This window comes from Rhea pennata, chromosome 2 (assembly GCF_028389875.1).
Source record: "Rhea pennata isolate bPtePen1 chromosome 2, bPtePen1.pri, whole genome shotgun sequence".
NCBI lineage: Eukaryota > Metazoa > Chordata > Aves > Rheiformes > Rheidae > Rhea > Rhea pennata.
Window position 1 is genome coordinate 67,182,894 of NC_084664.1, and position 22,475 is coordinate 67,205,368.

Genomic DNA, 22,475 nt, shown 5'->3' on the forward strand with positions numbered 1-22,475 from the left:
TATTAAAAGATGTAAAAGACTGAAAAATGATTGCCTGGCGTTTTTTCCAGAAAGGACCACATATAGCATCAAAAATTTCCATTTTTTGATAAACTGCTTGCATTACAAAAGAAGAACTGATTTTAAAGCCAACAATTAAAACCATGACTCCTGGTCCAACTGTACACAACAGTATAGGAAAAGATTCCTTCTCCTCACAAAAATAGTCCCAACATCACAGTATCACATAACTGTAATGAAGAGACTGCCGCCAACGAACAGCTTTCCCAGTTCTACTTCAGAATTGGATTTTGTAGGGAGAGAAAACCCAAATGACAAAAAAAAATCAAGTTCAGTGTAACTCTCCTGTACTTCTATCAACTCAGCAAAAGCTACAAGGTCATTCTTGTGCACCCTAGAGCATAACAGATTAGATGGTTCCTTCACTAATGAGCAATTAATTCTTAGAGAACTGGTGGACACTACAAATCATTCCTGAAAATATACTGACCCTGAAAGAAAATGCACAAGTACTTAAGCAAGCCAGAAAACTGGACAGCATTACTTAGCATCACAAGCAGCTAAAGAGATATAAAGGCAAGGTTAAAAAAAAAAAAAAAAAAAAAAAAAAAAAAAAAAAAAAAGCAGAATGTTTCTTTTTCTTCTTAACGTGATACATGCTTGGAAAACATAAAGGTCAACTAGCTAATATCAAAATAAAGCTATACAAAGTTGAAAAATTTACCATTTTTCAGCATAACTCATGAACCTAATTCCACTCCTATAGCACCAGTAAAATACCTTTTCCAAATGCTATTTTTAGGTTATAATAAAAAGATGGATTAAAGGCCAAAGACTGGTAGGATGCAAGAAAATAGCATGAAAACTAAGGTCCTAATCTCGCAACTGCTGAGATAGCAGGCTTTATTTGTCTTTGTGGATAACTCAGATGCTCCTAGTACATGAGAAGGTTTAGCTGAATAAAACCATCATTTATGGCAAACATTGCCTAGATTAATTCAGAGAACTGTATCACCAAGGGACTGTTCTAGCACCTAATTTCTGTCCTGTGTCACACAGGCCATCAGATTTTTTTTTAATTCAGAGATTCAGTTGTCTTGAACATAGTCTAGTGAAAAGTATCCAGGACTGATTTAAAATCCTGAAGGATAATTCATGTTTTAACTTCATTAGTTAGATTTTTTTCCACTGGTTACTTATTGTTAAAAATATGTGCCTTATGACTAGTCCAAATTTGTTTTGCTTCAACTTCTAGCCATCTGATAGTGCTAATTTTTTTTCTACTTGAATGCAAAACCCTCCTTTTTAAAATTTATTTTCTTTTAACTGTGACCAATCAACTATTAACTTCATTCTTAGATGAACTCCGAAGATGGATTTCCTTTAGTTTTTTATTATAAGGAAAATTTTTTAATCTTGACTCACTCTTTTCTGTTGTTTCAAAATCTTTTCTACTTTAACAATATATTTTTCAATAGTCATAAACCTCAGGACTAGCTCAATGATTCCCTCAATTCTCATATTAATCTCTCAGATATATACCTGGTACTACCCTCTTTATACATCCAAAGGTCATCTTTGTTTTAACCATCATCCAACACCAGCAATTTTCATCCTGTCAGATATCCAAGGTGAACCATAAACCCCTTAAAGAGGCATTGCCTTTCTGAAATATAATTCTTACAGCAAGTGTATAGTCCTGAATGTATTACTTTGCATTTGGCTCTATTAACATATACATTATTCAAATGACACCAGTTTGCCAAGTAATCAAGATTTCTCAGATCTAACTTCTACTTATCATCGCAAATGGTGCATTACCAGATTTAACCTGCAAAAAATTAATGTTTTTCTATCTTGATATATATCAGCAGCATTGTGACAGACCAAGAACAGTTCTTCACAGGAAACTATTGCAATACTTTTAGAGGATGAGGATTCTCATTTATGCTTTCTACAATTATTTGACTAGTGTTTAATCCATCTATTTTTCATTTGTATTACAAACTAATTTGTAATTTTAATCTTGATCTTACTCTGACATGATGTTTGTCACCTCTCACAAGAGTCCACCAGGTTAACAAAATTCTTCATAGCTAACAAAAGGAAAGATGCCACAGTACTTAGAAAGATAGGAAAAGTATCTTTGGTGGGTAGGCATGGATAACCTGGACTTCTCCCATCTGAGAGAACTTCTGCTTGTAATCTTTTGTCTTCAAATATTTATTCCTGAGAGATAAACAGAATAATGACATCTGAATGTGCGTAGGCAAACATGACATTCTTGTAAAGATTCTGGGAGATTCCCGTTCAGCTACTTAATAACTACTAGTGCAACGTGGTTCATTGTGACCATGAAAATAAACATATTGGAAGATTTTTGTGATCACAGGACATGAATTTGCTCTCATAAAAGAGCAGACCTGCTCTGAAGCCAAGCTTTTTTAATGCCTGTAAACCAGTAGTGATGGCAGAGAGTTCAAATTCACTGCCATCTCTGTAGCTTATCTCAGATAAATACGGCTGAGAAAACATACTGGACTTCTTCAGCTGACAAAACTCCCAAAAGACAATTAAAGTTATTTCACCTGTGGGACAAAAGTTTCTCTAATTTAAATCTTCACAAAGGACTTTGTTTTACTGTGTATGGGAAATTTATAGTTTGTCAGGATGTTTGGAAAAATGGGAATAGACTCTAATCACAGTTAAGAGTTACTGCAATAGTGCAGCAATGACAGTCTAGCTACAACTATCTACCAATTGTATTTTATAAAGCAAAGTAGTAACTTATTATGTCAGTTACACTCCAGTGAGAAGCATAGAAGAAAATATGACATTACCAGTTTGTAAGCTTCTGAATTTTCCTGCCAGTTTCTCAGTTCTTGAAAGTCCACAGCACAAATAGCATTTGATGAAAGCCAGCAGTCTTGCTCTTCATGGAAACAGACTATCTTTGAAACAATATCCCCAAATTCTGTAGACTATTACCTCAAGAAAAAAATATATCTAAAGAAAATTTGATATTGCCACCTCCTGATGGAGCTATATATTTGTTAAAACCTTTTACTCTGGATCTGAACAGGCAGCTATGATTTTTACCTAGCTGAGTTTAAATGAGTTGAACTGAACTTTCTTCAGTAACAGAAACTTGCAGAATACTGTAGGGCAAGTTGCTTATTTTTTTAGAGGACCTTTCTTGAACCAGCATCTCAGCAATTACTTCTTTTGTAAAAAGAGATCTAAATTTCCTTTCTGAATTTTACAGAAAGGATTTCTTTTTCAAAATCATAACATTTAAGCAAAATCTCGTAACAGAAGTATGTGTACATAGTCTTCTTGGAACATCATACTCTTCTGACTGGAAAACTAGTATCTCCATTGTTACTGCAGCAAACTCCCAAATGTCAAGCGTACAATAATAAAGTTACAATCTGATTATCAATCAAAAATATTCATTTACTTGTCTGCTTTTGGAGACCTTCAGAAGAACAACTTGTATGTGAATGCCATTAGGAAATTGCTACATCTCAACATCCACTGCATGTTACCTTGACATTCAGCCTATGAAAACTTCATTGCATCAGTCCAACTCCCCATATTTTAGGGTTTCTGGCTGGCAGAGTTGCCATCTGTTAACTTTGCCGGCATTAGTTTAAGGCTAGATTGTTTACTGACATCTCTCCCCCTGCCCAGTTAGACAAATCCATCTGGGTAAGGTCTTCCTTAAGTAATAATTATAAGTAAACATATCATTACAATTCTGTGACTGTGACATCTTACAAAACCAAATTATTTAAAACATACAAAATGTCAGTTTGCCTGTTGATAAAGCAGGGGAAGGAGGACAATATATAGAACTTCTTTGCCACAATGTTTTTCATTAATATAGTGATCATTAACCTGCTTGTACCATTAGCTACTCATTACTTTCCAAGTCTCCATATCAAATGCTCTTAATCTTTCAATCCGTAATTCGAGACTGGAAGCAGCATGCTCACTCACCACTATAATGCTGAAAAACCTAAGACACTGCTGAAGTTCAGACAAGCCAACATTACTGCAGTATGCCTTTCCAGAAGCAGCCCAGTTACATTCTGATCTCTGACAAGAGAATAACACACACTTCTGAAAACTAAGAAACAGAGACCAAGATGCAAAACTTGCAATCTAACCTCTTCAGTTCTTAGAACAGTCATCAATCACAGCAGTAACAGCAGTGCTATAAGAAGTATGTGCTAACAGGATCATGCAAAGGTTTGATTCAACGTTTTTGCCTGGATTAAAAAAAAAAAAAAATCTTGAAAGGCCTGAAGTTGGGTCAAACTTGTCAGCTTGCTTCAGCTAGAAGATACTTATAAGCAAAATTTTAAAGCACCGAAGGTTTTTTATGTTTTATCACAATGGCCTTTTCCTTTGTTGTCTTAAGTAGCAGTAGGCACTTGCCAAAAATAATGCTGTTTTATTTTTTATTAATGGAAGAGATTAGATTCTGATAGGACAGACAAAATCAAAACAGATAGGCTGCTTCATTTATTTAAGGTGTGAAGAGGATTTTGATTCCACCAGGGAGCCAAGTTAAGTATTTGCACTGTTCTATGACAGCACATCTTTCACCTGAATGCATTGCAAGTGAGAAAGTGTTTAAAATCTAGCTATATTAAAGGTTATATACAGAAGCTATATACCTCTGCTCAGGTCCAATTTTGCACTTGGCAAAACTGAGACCACAGAAGAAGCAGTCTAAGAAAGCAGTGACTGATTTTAGAAAACAAGTATGATAAACCTATAATCCTTAGTGCCATAGCTTCCATCCCTTCTCTTTGCTTTTCTGCCAGGGTGGCAGAAGCCCATGAAACATCTCAGGACAAGCAAAGCAGGGTGCTGAAGCACCTTGAACAGCTCAGGTTTTGTTTGCTTAAGACATTTTCAGCCCCATGTGTCAGGGCACCCCCCTATCACCCAGGACCGTATGGGCAGCTACCACATCAATGTTTGCAACAGGTTGCAGCTTTCACGCACGTACCCTTCCTTACTGAGTAGAGCCATGAAGTAGGTGTTTTCTTACCACTGCTCCTATGCGAAATGCATTTCTTGTGTGTTTCTAAACAATTTATGTCCAGCAACTTGATCAAAATGCTTGTCAGCATGCACATTCAGAGACTTTCAGTAAAGCGGAATAGGAACCTGATGGAAGCCTTCAGACTCCATCACAACACAAATAATAGCAACCTTAGTAGAATTTCAAAGAATTTTACCTCATTAGAAAAAGAAATAAGAATTGCTTGCTATAAATATGAAACTTGAACTTTATGAAATTACATGGAAAAGCAATTAACATAGAGTAGTTCCTGATTTAGGAGGAGGGACAGATAAAAACGTTTGATTCTTTTTTCATTTATTAGGATTACATATTTCAGTTGCAACATAAAATTTTAAATGGCAGTATCAAATTTGATCCGTTTCCCGAGTGGCTTTCATTCTTTATACTATTTTCTTCATTATCCTTTTTTTTTTTTTTTTTTTTGCTTAAAACCGCTAATCAGTAATTTTACACACTGTAAGCCAAAAGACTAACTTATGAACAGGGGACTTCAATGTTCTCAAAAAAAAAAAAAAAAAAAAAAAAAAAAGCCACCCTCAATTATATTTAATGTTGTTTTAATTAAAAAGTCTTGAAAAACATTTAAAAAGAATGGATTAGTAGCCAACCTCCAACAAAATTTTACTCCAATTTGTAACATATGCAATAATATATTTATTTCAGAGCAGTGGGGAAAAAAAAAGTAGGGTAAAAGCTATTCTTTCAGTTTTAATTCTCACCAATCCCAAAGAAACACAGATTAATCTTGAAAATCTGTTATTTTTTTCTTGGAAAAATGAAACTACAGCCAATTATAACCTGTGATTTGTTCTAAGTACTTAACTGCACAATAAATGTCCAGCTTTAATCTGGTATGTATGACATTTATAACAATTTTAAGGGAAGTAATTCTGTATGCTGTTTAATAAAGCAATTGCATGCTTGCAGTCATAGGTTCATAGCTTACTGACTCATAGTTACAGATTTTTAAGATTCTCAAATAGACTTAGATGCAAATGGTATACAAAACAGTGAAATTAGTTCTCAAAAAAAAAAAGTGCAGCAATCAGTTACTTGTCACAGATCTTTCTCACCTGTTTCAGTTAAATACTACTAAATGAAATCATTTGATAGAGTGGTTTATTCCCCCTCACTCCCCACTGATTTTTAATGCCAAACTGCAACAATAAGAAGTGAGAAGGCAATGGAGAAGCCTTCCTTCAGAGGCTCAGCATACATTCAGTGCATGTCCTCCTAAAAATTGAAAGGGTAATTTCTATGAACACTGAAAGCACGAGTAGGCAAAGTTCAATCTGTGTTCTGAGAGTGAAAGACCATAAAAAAAATCCATATGAGCTGAATTCACCTGCAAGAAAATCTACTTCAATATAAATTACTTCATCAGAAATTCTTTGCTTAGATTAACAATCCAATGCACATTCCAAACATAAATGTGTAGTGATTACTCACAATGAAACAATTACATTTTACATTTTCTCCGGCCAAGCTTCAAACAGATTGATAACTTATTTACATAGGCATAAAATATGCTTAAAGATCTGTCTGATAACCTTTTCATATCTTCTATCCTCCCACTCCCAAAATATTAATGAACTATATCGGATATCTAACTCTTGAAGGACTGAGGGAACAGTTGAGATTGAACAAATATGCTGCTTCACCAGTGTTAAATCATTACAAAGCTTTATCTGTTACAGGTGTTGAACAGAATTATCTATTTTCTCTTAACGAAAACAAACACTATATCTGTACATTAAAACTATAAAGAGACAAATGAGAGCAGAAGTTCTCACAGAAGTACATATGGTTTGGGCTGCTGGATTACACAGGTGTTTATCTTGGTTCCAACTTTAAAGGAATTCTGAGCATCTTGGAAGACTTGCTCCAATTTTCAGAAAATCATTTTTTATGTTACTAGCATCAATTGCCAAAGAAAGCCCATAAGCACCAAATGAAACAAAGCTTGATCTGTTCAGAGAACTAAATACCATTCATATCTCTCTAAATAAGTATTAGCTAAAACTGACTGTGCTAGGGCTAAAAAAGTGGAACATCAGCCAAACCTCTTTTGCAAGGAGAGCAGTCATGCAAAAAGATTGGATCACTTTTCTTTTAGGGTTCACAGAATTATCTAAAATTATGCTTAGAAATGAAATAACCCTTTCTATTTTACAGAGTAAGCTACACAGAAGGTAATTTCAGTTAATTTCAGTTACCTATAGCTGCTGAATGTAAGTGTTAGGGTCCAGGCACATGGTTGCATAACTACAAGAGTAGTAAATTCCTAAATGTCAGCTGAGCATTCGTTACTGTTGATGGGCATGTCCTCATCCAATGGTAAATGTGAAAACTGAATATAGTCTCAGTGAAAGTTATGCTCATTTATTGCAGATCAACTGCCATATGTTTGCATTTTGTCTCAAAAAAAAACGCAACAGTATTTCATAAGATTAATTGCTGCCTTCGTGGCTTGTTTCAAAGATTCCATCATTCAATTCAATTTCTGTTCTTCTTTACATTAACAGCATTTTATTTCAAAATATATTAAACATTCTGTGTTTACAAAGGACTACAGTGTGAATACAGCATTAGATTAAAAGCTTTTTATACCTGCTACAAAAATCCTTTTTATTAGGAAGAGGACTGGTGCATACAATAAAAATTAATTAGTTTAAATAACTCTGCAGTCTAGAAGAACACTCCTCAATCTTAACTCACATGTTATTCTGCCACAAAATGGACACAGAGGTTATATTTTCAGTATTATACATGCAGAAACAGGTACTGTACCAAAACCAATCATGGTAACATTAGTTTTGAACATAGCTCCATTCTGAGAATGTATGACATGTAAATTTACAGACAAATTTGTGTCAACAGACAACAGTAGTTATTGCTCCAAATCCCCAAATGTTCTTTGTAGGAATACAAACTTTAGAACAACTGTAGAGTCTAGCCACTCTTAGGACCCAATGTCAGAGGTTTCTTTGGATTTGGTTAAGCTTCACTTATTGGGTGGGAGGGGGGAAGAGGGGAAGCTTTGTTAGTCTTCCTACCAAAGCTTCAAACGTTAGTTAACACATATACCCCTATATAATCACCTATTAGTACAAAAACATTTCTTTTCAACAATCACTGAATAATACATAGTTTGTTTTTACAGGTAACAATCTAAACAAATTGAATGCTTGCAGAATATATCAGTGATAACACTGGAAAATGAAGATATCCATCTACACAGCCAGTAAATTACAAACAAGAAAGTACTTCTTCTGATACTTCTTGGAAAAAAAATCAGTTTTGGACTGAAACTGAAAAAAAAGGAGGCCAAAAATTCAGCTTTTAATTTTCCAACCCTATGGCCTGGATTCTTAAGCTTAATGAACTTCTGCTCCATGGCTGTGTTTTAGCTTTGTGATGTCTCTTACATTTAAACTACATCAAACCCAGGAAAAATTTCTTTCACTCTACATCCTCATTGGATAACTGCATACAACAGTCAAGTGACAAAAAGTGAGGTGGGGAAAACAAAGTTGTTTTAAAAGTTCATGCTGAAAAATCCTTCAGACATATACATGACTGCTAGAACATTCATGCTGCCTCTATTAGCATATAAATACATCCTGGTGCAAGCAAACATGCCCTGCTTCTAACTTAAATCTAGCTTCAGTATCCCAACATAGTGCTATACTGAGCACAAAATAATATGCAATTCAATACAACATGAGTTACACTTGCCCAAGTCCATCCATATGCAGAGCATACTAAGAATATATTTACCTTTAATACTAATTTCAATAGAATTTGCCAAATAGCAGTTCTTTCTTGAACTGGACATACTGTTTCAGTACAGACATTTGAAGCACACCTGAAAGATCTTGGCATCTAACTCAAGACAGCATAAAGAACTATTATCTCTTCTTCAATCAGATTAAAAACAAGGTACCACACAAGGTGTGGAAGAAATAAAGAGACTCCGGGGATCTGAAGACATGACCTCTTAATTTTGGCAGCTCTTTGGTAGATGTGTGTAAATACTTCCAAGAACAGCAAGTTCTTAGCCATGACTTACTAGAGGGAAGACGAGCCTTTCCCAAATTTATATCAACTACAGCAAAACAGTTCTGGTCACCCTAGCAATATTTGCTTGTCTCTCCCCCCCTCCCACCTTTATCAAGTAAACATCAATTCCAGAAAGTAATGCTTCCCCCCCCCCCCCCAATACATAGGCACTATTTTGTTCTCAGATATCTTAAAAACAGAAGACAATTTCAGTTAAGATCTGAATACAAGACAGACATTGTTCATCTCTACATATATAATGATATGCAGTGCTATACATTTGCAATCCCAATGTAGAATCCTTGAATATGCTCATCACTTCTGGCATTTCTGGTTTCACAATACCAGGCTCATTTTCCAAATTGCAGTGTTTTTAGTTTCCAATTTTTTTCACTATAAAATGTTTTTGGAGTTTTTTTTTTTCTTAATTATAAAGCATTAAGGTATTTTACTAAAAAGGAGAGAAAAACAATAACATGTTAAAGATCAAACTGCTATAACCTTTGTTAAGAGATGCTAGGCAATTCTAATTCTGTAGAACTAGAAATAAGAATGAAATTATTTGCCAAAGTATGTTTCCTGAAAAAAAAGTATGAAATAGTAAGAAAAACACCTTTGAAATACAAGCCAATATAAAATTTATAAAGATTATATATCCATGTGTTTAACGGATGCCAACTGTGACTCAAGTAATGATTATTCAGTTAGGAATTGCAATTTTACAATTGCAAACTTCAAGGAAAACAACATCTCTGGAAGAACAATGCCACCTCCATTATTAAATGCAATCAATACCAACTCCAGTCCTAACAGCTTTCAGCATTTTCTGAAGAAAAGTGTAGCTGTTTCTACAGATAGCTTCTATAGAGACCGAACTCTACAATGATAGATTAAGCCAGTAACATGAACATAATGCTTGAATAAAGGCAGTTGTAGGAGCATCTCCTACCACTGATGTAAAGCTATACAATCCAGTAGAATAAAGTTATTTTCCCATCCTCACTTCCTATCTTAGATCCTTCCCATCAGGTGTGCAGGAGAGACAGCATTCTATGAAGTACTTCACCTCCAGGGCTAGGCATTAAGCAAAACAGCAATTTTGCTGTCCCTTTTACTGCTGTGCAATTTTACTCATTTTTGTATTTTCAGGCTTTTAAAAAGCTAGTATTCAACATAACAGGCATACATACCACACACATTTTCCAGAACTTATGTTGATAACCACAATATCTAATGCTAGAGAGATCAGTCCAATTTTCCAAACGTAAAGCTTTTTCTTTTTTCCTACTTGTTAGGTTAACCAGGTTATGGATTTCCTAATACAATAATCACTAACATAAGATGCACAAGTACAACTTCCTCCCAAAGTCTTAAAATCCAGGTATTTTGGAAATGAGACATACTAAAAGGTACTTTTAGATGAGCTGAAAATGCATACCATTGTGCATGGAAAAAACAGACTGCTCTCTCCAAAATTTGATGCTATGGGTATCAACTTAGTTTCTGAAAAATGAATGCAGTATGAACAACTGTAGTATTAAAGACGCTGTTTTAAAAAGCAGTGTTGCAAATTAAGGCATTACTGCCCCCTGGCAGTAAGCAACTGGTTGTGCTGTGTCTATGCTGAAGGTTGTTCTCACCCACTGCAGTTTGTATTCAACTAAACCAATACTTAGTGGCCTGAAGTTAACTTGCTGAGCTGTAAACTGCACATACTTACTTCTACTAACTCTGCTATAGTACAATAACGTTCAGCTAAACTAAAGAAAGTAAAGCCAGATTAGCTCACCTTTGAACGGCCCCAAAATTAGGTCGTAAATCCTGCCCAGAGGCAACTTATTTAAGCAGAAAAAGCTAACTTTTACTCAGTTCTCTCTAGCCCTTCGGCATTAAACTTACTTGCAACAAACCTGACTTGCTAGAAGAGAATGATAAAATAGAACATAATTGTATTTTGCAATATCATGAGATCACATTGTTTGGCCTTACTACTATAAGCATTCCTTTCTGAATTTTAAATTGTTTTGTTATAAATTGAATACTAAATGTACCAAATGCAATTAAATACCTACTCTTGGAATGACAAAGCTAAAGACCATCAGTTTCTTGTGCTAGTTCCTGTAAGAATGCTGTAAAATATCGCATCTACTAAGGAAACTATACAGTTAAATGCAACTGCAAAAAGGGGTGCATGAGATTCCTTCCTCCCCCTACTTTTTTTTTTTTTTTTGGGGGGGGGGGGGGAAGACAGAGAGAAACTCCCACAAGCTATCTGAAAGCTTAATCTCATGTGGTTGCTGGTTGCTGTTGCAGACAAGGCAGTAAAACCAGGAACTGTATGTTAAGATGACAAGAAGTCACAACAACCAGTTTTGTCATTTTTAAGTTTACATGAGACTGATTTAGACTAACCTGTTTCTTAAAGAGGCTGGGTCTTTTCAGGAAAGAATGTGGAGCTGTTAAATATGAAAGAGCAAGTTCTTCCATTCCTACTGCTAATTAAACACTTACTAAAAACAAACCCTAAATAATCAAGGTATGCTTTTCCACAAGTTGTTTTGTTTTGTTTTTTCAATGTAGCAAAACTTAGTGACTGCTTCCTATTGTAAGGTGTTACTGAAGTTTTGGTTATTTTCTTTTATTTCTTTTTTTTTTTTTATCTTTTTCCTTTTTGGCCATATACCAATGCTGTACCACCACCACATCATACAGTTTATCCTTCAATCAGACTTAACCTTAACCTACATTACTGAGAAACACTGTATTACAGGAGATTCTTCATGGCAAGTCTTAATTGGATTTGAAACAAGAAGCATCAAATATGAAGACTCATTTCAAAGCAAAGATTACATCAAATATGAATTCTCCATACAGAATGATTTCTCTTCACATTGAGAAAATACTTCAAAACAGAAACATGTCTTCTCAAGCTCATTTACTGCTTTGCTATTATTGAACATACCTGTGTCTGAAAAAAAAAAGAAAAAAAAGAAAAAACCACTCATCTTCACAGCACAGGCCCTTCTTTGATATTCAAGGCCCGCCTGGATGCAACCCTGTCTAACATGCTCTAGGTGACCCTGCTGAGCGGGGAGGTTGGACTAGATGATCTCCAGAGGTCCCTTCCAACCTTACTGATTCTGTGATTCTATGATTGATACTGATAGGTCGGTGAAAGGGAGGAAGAGAAAAACTTTAAGAAAGCAAAACCCCGAAGAATTATAATGATGTGTTAAAATGACTGTGTTATTTTGAGATGTATTGCAAAACTGTAATAGGACTTTCTTGCTTAGTTAATATCAGATTACTTCACAGGCCACTTTGTATGGCAATGTATTTTTAGAAATCAACTAAAAATATATGTATTCTCATGACAATGAGACCCTTCCATATCTATCAACATCCCTGCATCTTGAATAAATACATCTAAATTACTGAGAAGTGTTTGCATACAATTCCATCCTTATTTAGATCACCTTATCTCTAGGTTAAAATAGATTCGTGTATCAACAGTTACATTATGGCAAGCAATAAATGCAAAAGATGTCTGTACTTTGTATAAATGTGTATCAATCAAAATCCGAAATAAATTCAAGATATATTACTAAAAACTGAAAGGTGTTTCTTTGGTTAAAGCATTTGCAACTGCTACTCTGTACCTAGGGCCTCATTGTATTTGTGGAAAAGCTGTTCAAGTCTGAAATTTCCATCAAAAAATAACCCGTCCTATTTTCAAAGGTATAAAGGTCTGTTATGTCAAAATATTTCAGCAGCCAATACAAAAAGTCTTGAATACCACCAAAAATGAAATTTAAGCAAAATGACACATAGAAGAAAAGCACTGAAGTACTTTGATTCTGCAACCTAGGCAACACCCCATTTCAGGAATTTAAGATTTCTCTCTCTCAAGCTATTTGTCCAGAGACTTATGGGAGTGGGGGGTGGATCCTCCCCCTTTGGTAACAAGCCTAAATCATTTTGAAAAGTAACCTTAAATCAGCCACTGCATTTACAAAACAATATTAAAGCTCCCTTCAACAGCTTCTTCCTGTTTTTGGAAGTAGATGCGACAAACTTGTTATCACTGCCTGAAAACATTTAAGGCCTTTGATTAAATTTAGTTGAGAAGACAACTCCATTAGTTGTCTTTGTGTAAAAGAATTTACGCGAGTCCTCCCATTTCAGTATGAAAAAAACTCACATTTAACAATTGGCAAATCTGTTAATTTCAGGAAGATATTAGAAACACCAGTCTCCAACAACATTAAACTTCAGTGCTTTTAAGAGAATAATATTTAAGTGTTATGGATTGATGTGATGGTCAAAGCCTCTAAAGAAATACTGAGGAGCAGCAAATAATTGTATTCTATTTTTGTTTAACAGTTAGTGGTTTACATCTTTTAGCCATCAGATTAACTGAGAATAAATATTTTGGAGTAAGATTTCTTTAAAGCTACTACAATTTAATAAAACAAATAAACAAATAAATAAAAGCCAACTTAGTCATTTCAGCAGATAGCAATGACGACTCCAGTGGATATACCTGTCCTCTTCATCATCCTTTTTAAGGAGACAAAAGGTCTACAAAAAGGCAATTGAACTGTGTGTTAATATGCAAAGCCATGGGAAGTAGACAGTCTCCCTTGAAGGGGCAAAGTGCACAATAATGTAAGGCCAGCAAATGTTCAAGTGGTGGCTTCTAAAAACCAAACTGTGCTTCCCTGTGAGCTGCCCCTAGGCACAGGGACAGAAGGCCATGGCTGTAGTAGACTCAGGACAGCAGTGTGATTCGTTCATGTTGAATAGGTGCAGCACAGCACCTACATCATTCTGCAGCTGTTTTCATCTCTTCAGGACTCTCCCTCGATGACCTGAAAAAAGAAAAGATTCATTTGTTGAGCAGCTGCAGATGTCTAGTTTCCCACAAATGAAGAAGGAAAAAGCACACATGTGATTTTGTGTGGGTAATGTGGGAGGCTCTGTGTACACTGTATATGGAAAGTCTTTGAACATGACTTAAACCACAAGTCAGGGACAACAGACAGGTCTGATCAGTGTTTTTTCTTGTAAGCTACTCACAGGGAAGATAACATTATTCATGTGATGAAGATGATGCACAAGATGCTTTCTTAGAAGCACAGAATCCTCTCTAAGATATATGTGTAATGATCTAATTTATGTAATTAAACAAGGCAATAGAGACATTACAATGGCTACTGTCATTAACAGTGTCACAATAGGACTTCCAACTCTAAGTATTCAATTAGAGGTTTACTCATCCCATTGTTTAGCTGTACAGTTTAAATACACATTTCTGAATTCCATATTCTCTAACTTCAGTAAAGAAATTAAGACAGACCATACTTTTAAGGAATAATGGTATTTAAAGTGATCTCATGTTTTAAATTCAAGTCTTTTTTCCAATTTTTCAGGTAGCAATACTACAGCTATATAGTAGCATAAGGCACAATACTTGCAGTTATGTCAACAAGATATGTCAGTTATAGAGGCCAATGAATATTAATTATTAGACCTCCATAAATAATAGTTTTATGCACAGATAAAAGGCTGTTCAGTCATCTCCAAACATAAGAGTAACATACGAATTACAGGATACAAAGGCATTACTAGTGCGTCTGCTAAAGTAACCCTCAAGAAGGTTATTCTTATAGCCTTTATATAAAAGGCTTTAAGAAGTTGATGGACACTAAACACACATTTCAAGTTCATAAATCTCAGTGAATAGTTTACTTTATAGTAATTTTTATTTCTAAAATATAAAATAGATGAATCCTCTCCGAACCTCCCATACACCTTTATGTGTGCATGTACTCACATGAATACAAACACACACATATATACACTCTGTATACACAGCGTATATGTGCATATACACTGATTCACTTACAACGCACAAGATATTTATAACTTACCGGTAAATCTGTAATGGCCATGCTGCTTGTGACGGAGTGGGCAGTGAATTTGTTGGACTCACCAACATGGCACTATATATGTTGGAGGCAACCACAAGTATACAAAGTAGGATTGGCCCTATGATGGCTCCTTCCAGTCCCAGGTAATATGCCCCACCAGCTACTGCAAGACCAGTCAGGTAAGGGTGACCACCTCTGGAATAATGTCACAAGTAGGAAAAAATTAAAACAATCAAGAATACTATGGATTATCAAATATGGATCAATCATAACATTTTATTTAGTACCTAAATTTATGTAATTAGCTATAGATACTTATATGCATAAACTGCTGTTTGAGTGATTGTACAAATATCATAAGCTGTATTCTGTACTACATTTGCACATAGTTCAAACTATTTTATAGCATATAATGCTGGTAATATCCACATCTCATTAGCTATTTCCTATGCAACTATTAAACTCTGAAGGAGTTCATTTTGAAACATTCTTACAATGAAAAGATGATTGACTACAGAGACTTCATGCTTTACAGTCAGAAAATTTTTAAATTGTAAGACAGCTAGCAGCATTTATTATGAGTGCTCCTGAGCAAAGACATTAACTTACACAATGATACCAACTTATATTAAATCTCCCAAAGAATAGTTAGCATTCATCTTTTAAATAAAGAGCCGTGCCTTCTCACTTTGTCATAAAACAACCTCTTGGCTAGAGTGTTTGTTTCCATTAGCTTTTAATGTTCTCATAAAGCAAAAACAGATTTATATAAACCTATTAAAATTTGCTATGAATTTGAACCAATGCGGCTTTTGATAAGGGCTATTATGGCAGCAAGTCAGCCCTTCTGTTTTCCTTTTTTGTGTGTCAGTTCTAACATACAACACAAATCCTGTAACAGCTTACACAAAACAAAACAAGTTCCTCATGCTTACAGTTTGTAAGCCAACATAATAATGGTAAATATGGAATTATATGAAAAAGCTTGCAGTTTAAAATTAGCACCCCAGGAAGTGGGGACACCTTTGCAAAGTTGCTCTAAACTGTGAACACAATGGAATGAAAATCCCAGCCAGTCAGTTTAGAGCTGTTTCTCTACCATTGCCCTGACTTCTATCCAACTCTCAGGCTTGCAGCCCTTGCCTTTATCATAACTGTGTGCAAAACAAAATCATGAAATATTGGCCTATTTCGTCTTACGCATCTTATTATCATCTCTTACCAAGATCAGATTTAATCAAAGAATCATAGAATCAGTAAAGTTGGAAGGGACCTCTGGAGATCATCTAGTCCAACCTCCCCGCTCAGCAGGGTCACCTAGAGCACGTTAGACAGGGTTGCATCCAGGTGGGCCTTGAAGATCTCCAGAGAAGGAGACTCCACAACCTCTCTGGGCAACCTGGTCCAGTGCTCTGCCACTCTCACAGGGAAGAAATTCCTCCCCACATTCACGCGGAACTTCCTGTCGTTCAGTTTTTGCCCATTTCCTCCTGTCCTGTCACATGGGACAACTGAAAAGAGTTTGTCCCTGTCCCCTTGACACCCTCCCTTCAGGTACTTACAGACATTGATAAGATCCCCCTCAGTCTTCTCTTCCCCAGGCTAAACAGGCCCAGCTCTCACAGCTGTTCCTCATACGGCAGATGCTCCAGCCCTCTGATCATCTCCATAGCCCTACGCTGGACTCTCTGCAGTAACTCCAGGTCTCCCTTGTACTGGGGAGACCAGAACTGGACACAGCCCTCGAGATGAGGCCTCCCCAGGGCAGAGTAGAGGGGCAGGATCACCTCCCTCCACCTGCTGGCAGCACTCTTCCTAAGACACCCCAGCAGACCATTGGCCTTCCTGGCCACAAGGGCACATTGCTGGCTCATGGTCAATCTGTCATCTACCAGCTCTCCCAGGTCCTTCTTGGCAGAGCTGCTCTCCAGAAGGTCAGCACCCAGCTTGTACTGGTGCCTAGGGTTATTCCTCCCTAGGTGCAGGACCGTGCACTTGCCCTTGTTGAACCTCAGGAGGTTCCTCTCCACCCAACTCTCCAGCCTGGCCAGGTCTCTCTGTATGGCAGCACAGCCCTCAAGGTGTGTCAGCCACTCCTCCCATCTTGGTATCATTGGCAAACATGCTGAGGAGGCACTCTGTCCCCTCCTCCAGGTCACTGATGAAGAAGTTGAACAGAATACCCTGGTAGTGCCAGATAGATTTGTTAAAAAAAAAAAAAAAAAAAACGGGGGGGGGGGGGGGGACAGACTTGACTTCAAAGTTTTATATTTTTCCAACAGTAGACATGTGATTCACTCCTAGCCTTTGTGAAATCTGTTAATTTTTTTTCCAACACTTGCAACAGTTTGAAGGTTCTTCTGATCAGTTTGTTAAATCACACCACAGACCCCCTGATGAGATAGGACTATAATATCAATTCAATACATTTGGAAAACCCTGCATAATCTAATTATAGCAATTTCAGATGGACTTAATCTAATCTGCAAGAGAGCTAGATGCTTACTGTTCTATTTAATGGAAAGAATACAATTCTGCTCTACATTTAGAAAATTTATTCCTGCAACATATATTTTCTGGACAATAAACAGAACCTTCATCCACTACAGTTGAAAAAAATATTCTAGTAAGTGGAAAAATTATTGGCTGGTTCCATAGCTACTGGCCTGAAATTCATCAACGATTTATTGCAGGAAAGACATTTTAATTTGCTTATACTTCATCTGTTTAGTTTAATTCATGGAAAATAACTAGTGCCACAGCATATGAGAAAGATTATTAATCACAGAATTACAGAACAGTGGAGGTCAGAAGGAACCTTGGGAGATCAACTGATGCAATCTCCTTGCTTGAGCAGGGTCACCTAGAGCGCGTTGCCCAGAACCCTGCCAGTCAGGTTTTGAGTATCTCAAAGGATGGACATTCTACAGCCTCTCTGGGCCACATGTTCCTGTGTTCCTTCACCCTCACAGTCAAAAGATGTGGGTAGGAGGGGAGTTTCTGATGTTCAGATAGTATTTTCTGTGTTTCAGTTTGTGCCCGCTGCCTCTCATCCTGTCACTAGGCACCACCAAGAAGAATCTGGCCCATCCTCCTGACACCCTCCCTTCCTAAGTATTGATAAAATCCCCCGAGCCTTCTCTTCTCCAGGCTGAACAGTCCCAGCTCTCACAGCCTTTCCTCATATGAGACATGCTTCAGTCCCTTCAGCATCTTCTGTGGCCCTCCACAGAACTCATACCAGTAGCTCCATGTCTCTCTTGTACTGGGGAGCCCAGAATTGGGCACAGTACTCCAGCTACAACCTCACCAGGGCTGAGTAGAGGGGCAGAATCACCTCCCTCCATCTGCTGGCAAAGTTCTTCCTGAGAAGGTCAGCCCCCAGCCTGTACTGGTGTCTGGGGTTATTTTTCCCTAGGTGCACGACCCTGCAATTGCCTGCACCTTCATGTGGTTCCCCTCTGACCATCTCTCCAGCCTGTCAAGGTCCTTCTCAATGGCAGCACAGCCCTCAGGCGTATCAGCCACTCCTCCCAGTATGGGTTCACCAGAAAACTTGCTAAGAGTGCATCTGGTCCCATTGAGGAGGTCATTAATGAAGATATTAAACAGTACTGGCTCCAGTATTGGCCCCTGGGGGATGCCACGAGGGACTGGCCTTCAGCTGGACCTTGAGATGCTGTTCACAGCTGTGGCTCAGCTCTGTGCCCAGCAGCAGTTCAGGCAGCTTTTAATCCACCTCACTGACCACTTACCTAGCCTGTACTTCATCAGCTTGTCTATAAGGATGTTATGGAAGTCGGTGCCAAAAAGCCTTACTGAGTACCCAATATTCACTGCTCTCTCCTCTTCCAACAAGCCAGTCATCTCATCATAGAAGGGTATCAGGTTGGCTAAGCATGATTTCCCCTTCATAAATCCGTGCTGACTACTCCCTTATCATGTCTGGAAATAGCATCCAGGATCAGTTGCTTCATCACCTTCAAGGGATGGAGGGGTGAGTGACCAGCCGGTAGTCCCCTGTATTCTCCTTCTTGTCCTTCTTAAAGATAGGGGTGGCATTTGCTCTCTTCTAGGCCTCAGGAACCTCTCCTGATCACCATGACCTTTCAAAGATAGTAGAGAGTTGCTTTGCAATGACAGCCAGCTTCCTCAGCACTCGTGGCCATATCCCATCAAGGCCCAGAAATGTGAGCATATTCAGTTTGCTTAAGTGTTCTCTAACCTGACCCTCTCATCTCAACGGCCTGGGGTTCCTGATGTTCAGCCTTACCAGTAAAGACTGAGGTGAAGATGGCATTCAGTATCTCAGCCTTTTTCATGTCCTTTGTCACCAGCACCTCTGTCCCATTTAGTTCTAAGCCCACATTTTCCCCTAGCCTTCCTTTTGCTGCCTTTCTTTCAAATCCAGATGATCTTTGGCTCTCCTAACCCCACCCCTGTATGCTTAGACAGGGTCTCTATATTCCTCCTGGACACCTGTCCCTGCTTTCACCTCTTCTGTACTTAGTTCTTAGGTTCGAGTTTAGTCAGAGCTCCTTGTTCATCCATGCCAGCCTTATGCCACCTATGTTTGATTTCCTACGTGGTGCAACAAACCATTCTTGAACATGGAAGAAGTGATCCTTGAATATCAGCCAGTATTCTTTATCAGCCAATCAGGGACCCTTCTTCCCTCCAGGTCCATGTCCCATTGGATTTTTCCAAGAGTGTCTGAAGACACAGAAGCCTGCTCTCCTTAAGTCCTGGACTGTGACCCTGCTTTAATATCGTACATTTTATCATAAAGTGGATTGTGTTACAGAATACGTTATGTGGACTGTTTAACAACAGGTGTACTCTACTCAATGTAATTGCGTTTGGTGGTCAAAATCAAAACTTCTAACACCACAAAACAGAAAAACTTACTATCTTTACTCTACATTACCTGTATTATAATAACACAAATCAATTCTAGCATGCAGCTAAGTATGCAACATGAATTAAAATGAAGATTGATAGAGCAGGCACACCTAGTCATTACAAGTTCTCAATCCAAACAGTTTTCTAGGATTGTTTCAGGACCAACACTGATACAGTAACCAGAAGAGTTCGGCTGTGTATTCATATTGTACATAGCTGTCAACATCTCCTGCATGCATGGACCTTGGAAGTTCAATTCTTTGTCAGCTCTGTATGTAACTATACAACTATATTCTCCAGTTGCAATTACATGAAAGGATTCAACTACACATTTCAGAAGCATGAAGTGCCAATTAATATTTCAGTAGTATTTTTAATTCTCCAGATATAACTGCAGATGTTGAATTCCCAACTCAATTTGGAGTTAGCTTCTCTTTGGGTTTACAGTCAAAGTTAAACTCAGGAGGCAGTTCAAGTCAACAGAAGCATCCAGACACCTAGCAAAATTTTTCCAGAAGTCCTCTGTCTCTCACAACAGAACAGCACCAGCAACAGTCTCAGTAGGCCCCCACCTCCAATTTCAACTGTATTACTAGAAACGCAATAAATTTCTCCAATTTCATAACTTCAGTTCAAGACCTCTGAAGTGACAAACATCCTAGAAGAGAGGCCTGGGAAAATAATGATACTTGAGCCAATAAGACTTCTGACTATCAGATGATATCACTACTTCTATTCCTGTGCTTGAAGATACTGTTCTGCATGCTTCAGAAAAGTATGTTTCATTGGTGATCATTAATTCTTATTACAATAAATAACATTAAAAAGTCTTCAGTGTACTTACCCCGATATATCCGAATAAATTGCTGTATCTACAAAATAGGTTGGCAACAGGTGAAAAACCAAGAGTAAAATGGCTTTACATCCTTGTCCTTGCACAAGCCACAAATCTAGGACCGCAGGAATAGCTGCCCAATATGTCCCCAGAAATGGAACTGCTCCAAGGATTGCTGCTAATGCTACAGCACAAAGAACCAGGGATCAGAAAAAGACAAGAGAAATATATATTACAAAGATATTTAAATTCCGACACTTTTGCCACACTGGTAGTTCCACCTACATAAACTGTTATAAATGAGACCTGAAGTAACTACAGATAAGGCTTTTGAGGTTTTATCGTTGAGGTGTAGGAAAATAACTAATCTCCAAGAAAATGACTCCATATTATTAATATTCCCCATATGGAAAAGTTTCACCAACTGCTAGCCACAAAGAAGCTACCTCCAAAACAAGCTACATTTTGGAAAAATTAAAAAATTATATTAGTCATGTGTATTTCCAGTTTTCATTTCCCATAACTATAAATTAGCAAAATGAATGCAAGAAACTATGCAAAAAGAAGTCTCAATGAAGCATTATAAATTACCTAATCTCTCACAGTCAATTGTTATAACAATTATAAAAATTATAATAATATAGGCAGTACTATGAGAAATCAGGAAAATATAGAGCTCAACTTCATATACTTCTGTGTGTATGCATACATGTGTCTCTACATACATATATATCCTTCTGCTTATAAAAATACTCATGGTAATTTAAAGTGATACAGTACTTGTGTCATTCTAATTTCATACAGTATGAATGGGCACAATATAAAAACATTTTTGCTCTTTTTTAGCCTCATTAACCAGAAGGCAAAAATGTCAACATTTTTTCCATGTAGATGAAAGAAAAAAGAGCAATTGTATTCTAAGTAGGTCTAACGACAAACAACACATTTAACAAAATTGTACTTTATAGAACTACCATGTCATTTTATATGATACTGTTCTCTGTTGCTTTACTGCTTCCCATGATATTCCCCAGTACATACAACACTTTTTTCCCTGTTTTTAGGGAAAAAGGGAGAAAAGAAAAAGACAGCAGAAGATTTTTCTGTTAAAAAAAATGTTAAGCCATTTCCAAAATTCAGATTTATAATAACAGAAAAATCAGAGACTGGTAACGTAGCCAGGGAACAGCACTGAGAATAGGAAGCATGTCTCTATTGGGTGCTTGCATGATACCACATCTTCCTGCCTTTAGGCATCCTGCAAAACTAACTACCTGTCAATAGCAGAAGAAACAAAAGATAAGGCAGGCAGAATGAGGTTAAAACCCGGAAAGACCTGGATGGAATACAAGACAAACAAGAACGAGAGAACAATAACCAGCAAAAGAAACAGACAGGCAAGTGAAACAGTTAGTTGGCTAGGGATGTATTCTGAAAACACAAAAAGATAAGGGTAAGAGATAGCAACCAGGGACTTTTCTCCACCCTGCCCAAGGATATCTTGAAACATCCCTGGGGGAGGTTTTCAGCAATGCTACCTACATTCACAGCTGGAACTAAACATTTTGAAAATAAGAGCTATGAAAAGCTGTAAAGTCTTCATAGGATAATTAGATCTACTTAGCGCTACAGTAGCTTACAA

The 22,475-nt window shown here is 37.1% G+C and overlaps 1 protein-coding gene across 1 annotated transcript in view; it reads right to left on the minus strand.

Moving 5' to 3' along the window:
• Positions 1-9,329: 9,329 nt before the first annotated feature.
• Positions 9,330-22,475, minus strand: part of TMEM245 (transmembrane protein 245) — a 91,019-nt gene continuing 77,873 nt past the window's right edge. Inside the window, exons 15-17 of the mRNA XM_062568497.1 lie at positions 20,843-21,017; positions 15,097-15,291; positions 9,330-14,034 (exon numbers count right to left, since the gene is read on the minus strand). Coding sequence (XP_062424481.1) covers positions 13,989-14,034; positions 15,097-15,291; positions 20,843-21,017 — 416 coding nt within the window. The 3' untranslated portion in view covers positions 9,330-13,988. The remainder of the gene's footprint in view (positions 14,035-15,096; positions 15,292-20,842; positions 21,018-22,475) is intronic.